This window comes from Lytechinus variegatus, chromosome 1 (genome assembly GCF_018143015.1).
Source record: "Lytechinus variegatus isolate NC3 chromosome 1, Lvar_3.0, whole genome shotgun sequence".
Lineage (NCBI taxonomy): Eukaryota > Metazoa > Echinodermata > Echinoidea > Temnopleuroida > Toxopneustidae > Lytechinus > Lytechinus variegatus.
Window position 1 is genome coordinate 36904085 of NC_054740.1, and position 9291 is coordinate 36913375.

At 38.3% G+C, this 9291-nt stretch overlaps 1 protein-coding gene across 1 annotated transcript; it reads left to right on the forward strand.

The window, feature by feature from the left end:
- The first annotated feature begins 6595 nt into the window (after positions 1 to 6595).
- On the forward strand, positions 6596 to 8779 carry LOC121413104 (cholecystokinin receptor-like). The gene has a single exon (XM_041605871.1). It carries the CDS (start codon positions 6824 to 6826, stop codon positions 7958 to 7960), a length of 1137 nt encoding a protein of 378 aa, XP_041461805.1. The 5' UTR covers positions 6596 to 6823; the 3' UTR covers positions 7961 to 8779.
- The last annotated feature ends 512 nt before the right edge of the window (positions 8780 to 9291 follow it).

Here is a 9291-nt window from a genome sequence, read left to right on the forward strand (position 1 = left end):
AGAAAGGGGACAAGAAGCTAGGCTTATCGCGAGAGAAGAAATAGAAAGAACGCGTAGTCGGAAGAGGACTGAGAGCAGAGTGTGAGAAGGGGGGGGGTTAAATAATTGTGAAGACTGATCTACCTGCAGACTATAATGCCCACATATACTACCCTTTTCTATGTTTCAAGACATGTCTGAACATCTCTTTTAATCTCCAATTTAGGTTATGTGTCTAGTATATTTGATTACGCTAACCGAATTCTCTGCATTAATGTCTTTTGATCTCATTACAAACTCTCTACCTTTTACGTTTTAACTCGTTCCCCCTTTCTTTCTCTCCATCTCCCTTTCTTCCATTTCCATATCTGTCTCATTTTATTTGTCTCTCAGTAATTCTAGGTCTAAAAGCTCGAATGACCTTTTTCACACGATCAACATTCATTCACATTCGTAAAAAAAAATGAATAAAATAGCCCTGCAGCCGTTTTAATACCTCCGCCCTACATATATCCTCATCCCAAACTAATCATATCTTCACAATGCTTTTTCACCTGGCTCGGTTCGTGGCTTTATTGATCCGCAAAACACGTACGCATTATAGGGCTTGGGCTCTATATGCTCTCATAGACTATATCGACGATAGTATTATTATTGACAGGCGCATTAGGTGCTTGGATGCATAGCACTTTATAAATTGATACACGTATTACTTATAAACATATCATACAGTGTCATGCTCGATGCAAGATTAAGCAAGCTACATTAGCTCGCATTTTTTATGATGACCAGAAAACATTTTAAGGTTTCTGGGCCATTTTCCCCCTGGCTGCCATTCGTAAACGCAAATGATTTCTGATGAATACTCCGCCTGCATTGTGAGATGTATGCGGGAGTGTGTGAGGGAGTGTGTGTGTGTGAATTCGTGCGACCTGCCTTCCACGGATTCTGACCAATTTGTATTTTTGGCCAAGAGGACCGCATATAACGGTCAAACGGAACGATAGGCTCATATTCCACCGCGCATTGACACAGCGCTTCCGCTATCCTTCCGTCAAATGGACCACGCCGTCGCCAAGTGAGAAAAAAGTACTTTTAGTAAAGCGGATAAGCCGAACAATATTGTGCAAATTATGACTAAAGCATGAAACTTTCACAGGTATTAGTATATGCCGTAAGATTTATTTTAAAGATGGAAGGTACTTTTAAATATGCCATTTTCGTCCGTTGCCATGGCAACGGATTAATTTCTCAAAAATGACATACATTCCCATGTAAATGATATAGATGACCAAAATGATAATTTTCGAGCTCGCAATTGAATATATATAAAATTTAGAAATATTCAAGATCAACAAGATAGTTCCAATTGGTCCGTTGCCATGGCAACGGATTGTTTTTCCCCAGAAAAATTAAAATTTTGATTAAAAAAACGTTGTAGAATGTGAGTTGGAGATATATTTATATTTCAATAAATAGAGTAAAATTCACAGAGCAAAATGCAAAGAATTTGATCAAAATCGGATAACAAATAACGAAGTAATTGAATTTTAAAGATTTGCATTATTCTGGTGAAACAGTTCTAGGCATGAATTCATGAATATTCATTAGGCGGGCTGATGATGTCATATCCCACTTGTTCTTTTGGATTTTATTGTATGAAATAAGGTTTATTAAAAAAAATTCTACCAAGAACTAAAGCAATTTGATTGACAACTGATTAAGTGCATTAATTATTTATTGCCGCAACTAATTTCATCATAATGGAGACACATCATTTACACGTGTATGAAAAAAATTAAGCAATCATAATTTCATTTAATAACATTAAAAAAGGGAAAGTGGGTATATGACATCATCGGCCCACTTATTGCATATTTATGACGAAATGCATATAACTATTTTCACAAAATATTGATAAAATTTAAAATTCAATAAGTTCGTTAATCCTTATCCGATTTTGATGAGGTTTTTGCATTTTGCTTTGTGAATTTTCCTCTATTTATTTATATATAAATATTTTCAGCTCAGACCTTCCCTTTAACCAGATTTGCCGTAACAGCCCCCATTTAATACCAAATCAACCATTTTGGCACAGTCATCTATGCATTATTTTTAATAGCAACATGCTCATCGTTTGCGGTAAAGCATCTCAATAGGAAATCGTCTTACCTACTCGGCAATTGTGAATTCCTCCTGCTTATATTCTTATTCATTACTTGGCATAAATTGATGTTATTTCTCTATTCAACCCAAGTTCAGTATCATATTTGATTGATAATCCGATTTGCCAGGAGATTGTGCCATGGCCTTTATTTGTTCTGTATTCCTTACTTCCATATTTCTTTCGAACAAGTACTAAAAAGAATATAAATATAGCAAATATTGCAAAGGATATAATCAGCATCTGAACTATTGTAGTTGCCAGTTGGAGAAGAAAGAGGAATTCAAAGGCAATAAAAACATTTATTTTTAAGAAAACCCCACTTTGCTCGCGAACGTATACAGCGAATTTGAGATTTCGCCATTGTTCGTATAAGGTCAGATTGCTAAACGTTCGTATAAAGTCTGCAACAAAGTCTGTACAGAGTTTTCATTGTTGCAATATATTTTCCCTCGTTCAAAGGCAGTTGGTAAATAATTGCTTATGCATTGCCAAACAAGACATTTCTGAAGGGTTTGCAACTATCGTCAGGAATGATGACGAATCAAAAATTCGCAACGTTCTCAAACAACCGTCTCTCTCCGTGAGATTTACACCCCCTTACAGTAAAGTCCCTTGGCGACCTTCTGGCTGATTAAATATCAAGTTACATTTGATTTCAAAGTTGCGATTGATATGACAACGTTTCCTTTGCCGGACGCCATAATTCATGAGATATCACAAACATGCATTGAGAGTCGGACAAACATTTTTAGTCGTCATGAATCTTCTATCCTGTTTTTTTTTTCTCGACATAATTTTTGGAAATCTTTTTACATCGGCGTTTTTATTTCTCATTGCCAGTTCGCATAAAAAATAAAAACGAAGCTACTTGAACAATTGTTCATAATGGATGTCAGTTGTAACATAAAAATGTTTTAAAAAGCAAAAAGAAAATGATTTTTTCCCAGAGAACATTGGGGATTCGGTATCATTCACATACTAATATACTGACTGCTGAAGTTAACGCCAATAGAGAAAAGCATTTGTGCTCCAAGTTCGCACTTTTTATAACTTATGTTTGTCGCATGACACCGTTCCTGGCGTCCAGCTTACAGTTAGGATCCGGCTGCATCTTCCGAGGTTCTCTTCATAAGCTCGACATGTAAATGAAACCAACGATGCTGCAGGTACATTTCCGTTGTAACCTTGAATTTTTGGCTTAACTATGTCCATATTAATTTCTTAATCATTTGAGTTTCGAACGTCTGCGTCATTTCACAAACGGGATGTTGCCTGGAAATCGTTGTTGCTTAAGTTCATGTTAATCTTCCTATTCTATTTTCCTTGTAAAAAATCTTTTTATCGAAAGTTAATTATGAGTGGATGTTTGTTTTAAAAAAATGGTTTATTGCTCATTGTTTGGTACGACATCCAATGCACTACATTCCTTGTGGGGGGAAATCTTAAAAAAAAGTGTAGGTTACTATACTATTAAAATATTAAGCACTCATGAAAAAAAGTGCTCTCTCTCTCGTAATAAGAATGTATTGGTCTGGCGACTTACTTCGTTGAGCAACGTCCGTCGACAGTGGTCAAATTCCCCCTTACGATGCCTTGACTTTTAAAAGTTTTACGGAAACCTTTTTAATTCGCCATTATCTTGAAACAAGTAGGTTGAATTAGATTCCAAGAGTATGCATAGAAAAATGTTTGATTATCAACGTAATCGTAGATTTAGAAAGATAACACTTAAAATGGTTTCGTGGTCGTTTTTTTTGTATTAGAGTACATTTAGCTGTAAGCCAATTATCGTTAACAGTGATGTAATTTTGGTGCGTAGCCCTTTTGTCTACAGCACCGTTACAATTAAAAGGGAGCTCAGAAAACTTTGGCTAGATTTTTCGTCGTGAAATCGGATAGAAAATTAGATCCTTTTGGCCTATTGTTTGTTCTTTAAAGAGTATAAATCGTTCGATTGTTTTACGATCGTAAAACGATCCTAGTACAAATTAAGGGGTTAAGGTGATTATCGTGATCATTACAATTCAAACAAGAATTTATTCAAATATGTTTACGCTTCCATTAAATTTCTATAATCTGCACAAAGTTGTTTTTTTATTATCCATAGGCTGTTATAATTAAGTCATCAGTGGGAAAAAAATATTTCTTTACAAGTTGATCGATTTTTAATAAAAATAACATTCCACTCACTTTTACCATTTTCTCCGCTTGATCGCTTGTGAACGCTTACCAAAAAATCTGAGTTGAATTGTAAGAAACACACAATGATTTTTTCTAATACTCCTTTTTACTTTTTGATATAGTGTGTAGTCAGTGCTTGTAAAACCCGATCATGTTGAGTCCTTGATAGTAATACATTTTTTTGCATTATACAAAAAAGGTCTGCTTTTACCACGCGTTTTCAACGCAGTGATTTATAGAGCGCCACCTTGTATCCATTTGAAAACAGTTTGCAATAATGTCTCCAGCCTTCCCAGGACTCGTTTCTGTGAAACTTGGCCAAGTAGATTAATGATCCATTTATGTTGTATACGCACCATCACCATTGCCAGGGGAAAGTAAGTATTTTCCACTTATCTCCATTTTCGTGCATACCAAAATTTTGTGGAAGTGAGCTCAGAGGGAATGCGTTCTTTCAGAATAATTCCATCTAAGAAAACGCCGCTTACGTCTCCTAGCAACGGAGTTTATGTAGAATTATCTGAATCTCATTACGCTGCACCTAAAGTAGCGAACAATCCGGTAAGATTATAATTATGATCATAACGACGCAGACGATGCCGGCTTGAAATAGGTCGGATAAAGTTCAAAGGCAATTGAGAAGCATCTTGAAGAGATATAATCGGTTATCTGTTCTTGTGAGTATGGTAGTGCCAAGGAGAAAATTCCTGCTCGAAAAAAAGTAAATAAGTAACGGATTCCATATCATCTGTTTGTATTACACTTGATAATCTGCAGCGATACGGGAACGTATACAATCACCTGTTTGGTGATCGCGAGCATGATGGTTAAGCTATTAAATGGGATTATTCAGATCGAGACGCTATCTCGTTTGGAACTGAATATATGACATCGATCATGTACAAATGATTGCAATGATAAGATACATTGCAAACTAAAAACCCGTTAGAATAATAAGCAAAGTTGGCGGGTTCTCGCTTTCTTATTCAATTATATTGCTGGACCTAAATTAGCATATATGAAGTCGTGTTTTGATAAACAAGATTTTATCATACAATTAAAGTGCTCCAGGAAAAAAATGGTATTAACAACTACAGACTATACTTTCAGTTTATATAAAAAAGACTGAAAATGCTATAGATTGAAATAATAAAATAATGTTAAAAACATAGAAAACTGCGTTAATGGCAGCATGATAAATCAATACAGACGCAAGCACACATTGGAAATTTAGATACAACTTCAACGAACATATTACAACTCCAATGAGCTTTATAGCTTCTCGTTTTTTTTTTCTTGTTAAGATTTTATTGCTACGGTAATGTTTTGTTGGACGTATGATATCCCGGTATGATATACGCTGGTGTACAGTTAAATGGCAGACGCATGAGCATACTGAGCTGCTGAGTCTCATTATACGAGTATGAGAGACAAGCTTTGTAAATATAGCAGATTCATTTTACAATGAAATCAATTTCTTCATGTCACTCAGCTGCCGTGAGAACTACAGGGAAAGAGTAATAAATACGGGTTTGGCATTGCATGATAAATAAACCAAGTGAGACCTGGAAAGGAGAAGAAGATAAAAAAAGAGGGATAAAGAAATGGAGATGCGATGATGAAGAATAGAGTAGAGAGGATACATTTAGAAAATTTGTTATACGGAATAGAGTTGCTTTATTACACACAAAAAAAGAGGAGGGGTTCGGATAAATGGAAAGGTGAAGGAGATACCATTATGCAAACGAATGAGAAAGAGATGGCAGTGATAACGAGAGAGGGGGAGTAGAGAGAAACAGGGAAAAGAAGGGATTCTTTCATTATTTTAAATACAACATGCTGAGTATTCAAAAATGTTTTGGAGCAATGATCAAATAGACGTTAGAGAGAGAGAGAGAGAGGGGGAGAGAAAATGCAAGCCAGTCATACCGACGTGAGGAAAGGATGACCAGGAGAGTGGTAGAGTGATTGCGAAACAAAGACATGGTAGAGGAGAGAGAGAGAAGCGGGGGAAAGTGATTATTTCAATATTTTAGCTACAACATGCAGCAGGTATACTCAAAGGAATGATTCGGAGCAATGATCAAATAGGCGTTAGAAAGAGAGAGAGAGAGAGGGAGGAAGGAACACTTCATAAGCCATGGAAGACTGTGATACATGAGAGTTATTCACTGGACACCGCCTACTTTGTTGTGTTTCAACCAATCGTAGCGCAGGTAGGCACGTGATACTCTATTCATTGTGGCTGATGGGGGAGGAGATGTAAAGCGCACAAGCGGTTTGTAACTGGAGAAAGGCTGAGCTTATCTCAATGTAGCTGGTTGCTCTCAGTAGCGGCAACGGATATTTAAGGCGAATGAAGAATTCATACCGGATCATTATGAATGGAAATATCGAACAATTGAAGATGAGAAATTAGTTGACGGAGCCAGAGGAGGAATACTTTCTTTCACAATGTCCGTGTCTTCATGCGGTTCGTAACGGAGAAAAGAAAATATGGATAGTATTTTCGATAATGGGTCGTACGACTCAACCTGCGACGAATTCTTTGCGAATGTGTCTTTGGACGCCGCCGATCTCATCTCGTACTCCGATGCTCAGGTCGTCATCACCACAGTACTTTTACCAATCGTTCTCGTTGTCGGTCTGATCAACAACATCGCCTTCATCTACGTGGTTGTCCGAGTGCAATGTATGAAAACGATTACCAACGCATGCCTTGTCAACCTTGCAATGTCAGATCTCCTTTTCCTGGCAATAGCCATCGGGGATAAGATATGGGCGTATGTTCACTCGCCCATCACCCCCGATCATTCACACCTGGGACTCATCGGCTGTATCTTTACAGAGATCAGTGTAAATACCACGTATTTTGCCTCTCTATTTTTCGTAACGCTCGTTGCTCTGGAGCGTTTCTACGCAGTATGCCGTCCACAGAAAGAGCGCGGATCGGCCGCCATGAGAACGTTTCGTTGGTTGCTTATCGGTTCCTGGGCAACAGCCGGACTCCTCTCGGCAACCTTCATACCAGCCTACAGTAAGATACGTAATTTCTGTGCCTTGTGGCCCGACGTAGAGCCTTATAACACATGGCCAACGAAGTTCCAGTGGTGTGAACCTATTCAAGATTGGACTAAGATCTACACGGACAGCGTACGTGCCATTCCCTTCTTCATCGCGTTTTTTATCAACGTCTTTCTCTTTGTTGGCATCGTCAGGGGCCTGAATCAGGCCGTGGAGAGGGCGAAGATCATGGGGAAACGAGATAAGAACGTCAAATTACGTAATCAAATCACATGGATGCTAATTGTCAATGGATTGGTGTTCTTCCTCTGCCTCGCCCCATTCGAAATCATTTCAATCATGAAGGCAATGGGAAGCTTCAAATCCACCACTATGTTGGAGCAGGTGGCCATGCACTTTGCTCAGATCCTTGCCTACCTTAACTCTCTAATCAACCCCGTGATTTACATGGCCATGAGTACCCGATACCGCGCTGCCTTCATCAACGGCCTTCTGCCTGCACAGTGCCGACAACGATGGCAGAGTTTGGGCTTACAAAGCAGCACGGCACACATCAGTATGACTAATTCAAATGTTCACCACGAACATGTGAACGGTAACTACGGTTGACGGTTCCACAAATCAATCTACCTGTTGACTACCACGACTCTCGCTAAAGACGGTACGTTTCTTTTCTTTTTAAGACGTCACAAGTTTTTTCCATAGGATGTCAGAATAATTGATTGTCCAATAGAGTGTTCTGAAAAGCAAAACAAGTACTTACCATCATTATTTGGCATTTCTATGGATTTTTGTGCATGGTAATTGAATCAATACATTCCTCACGCGACGGCAATGTAACCATGGTACCGAAAAATAAAATTCAACTCATTTTATCCTTCTACAAAGGCATAGAATGAATAGACTTTGTATGAACATGATATTAGACGGACTGCAAAGGGATGCGCCTTTCCTCAAAGCCCATTAAAAATCAAAGCCTATAGAAATGAATAGGACACTCTGACTCGCCATTACTGAGGTGATCTGCACATATACCTTGCTATTATACTAAGAAGATGAGATAAGGTTTCACATATTGAAATTATCATTAAGGTTGCTCGAGAACGTACATCAATGGCTACAGACGATGGAAGTGAATTTCTGGATGAACCCGGTGAAAGTTATCTCACGCGTATCAGTTTATAACAAATTACTAAAAGTATTTATCTTGTGTCTATTGTGTTCACAATTGACTATACCACTCTCAACACCGAATTGTTTCCAATTCGAGCTTAGACTTGACCTCGACGCGAATGAACCCATTTGATTAGATGGCCTATTACCGCGGCGTGGGTTGTCGTTAAAGTTGTGATATCCCTAGCACTTTATGACCAGCGCATAGCTACAGGCAGAAAGATTGTCATTAGACTCCTTTAGAAAGGGGCTTGTTTTATAAAGCAAAAAAGTGAGAACAAACTCTTCAGAATCTTCAGAAAACAGGAAAACTCTACAAGGTCTCCGTTTCGACAATTAAATGATTCCACAACAACCTGCGATCCAACAATTACGGTGTGTGGGTGGTAGAATTAATTTCATTTACCGGATGTTAGCGAGAAAAAAGAGAAATTCTTGAATAGGCGTAAAGCAGCCTAGTGGACTGTTCACTGCATCCATCTATCTTGATCAATACTCTGCAGGGTTTCGCGTATCAACCAGGTAGCGTAAATGGATCACGCTTTCCTTTTAGTTCCTCAACACCCGTCGGGAGACTGGTAAATTGCGACTTTCCGGAGCAGCAGCGAGATTTGGATGTTCCATTTTCAGATTAGCCTTGTCACATGTCATCTGGGTAAATAAAACATCCTTGTCGTCCATGTGTCTCTCTCTTGCGGTCAGGACCGGAAGCGACATAGGGAGAGGGAAAACACATGCACTGAGGTAGGAAAAAAAAGCGCCAGTTC

Coding starts and splice junctions, on each gene's coding strand:
- LOC121413104 (XM_041605871.1), top strand. CDS start 6,824: ATGGATAGTATTTTCGATAATGGGTCGTACGACTCAACCTGCGACGAA.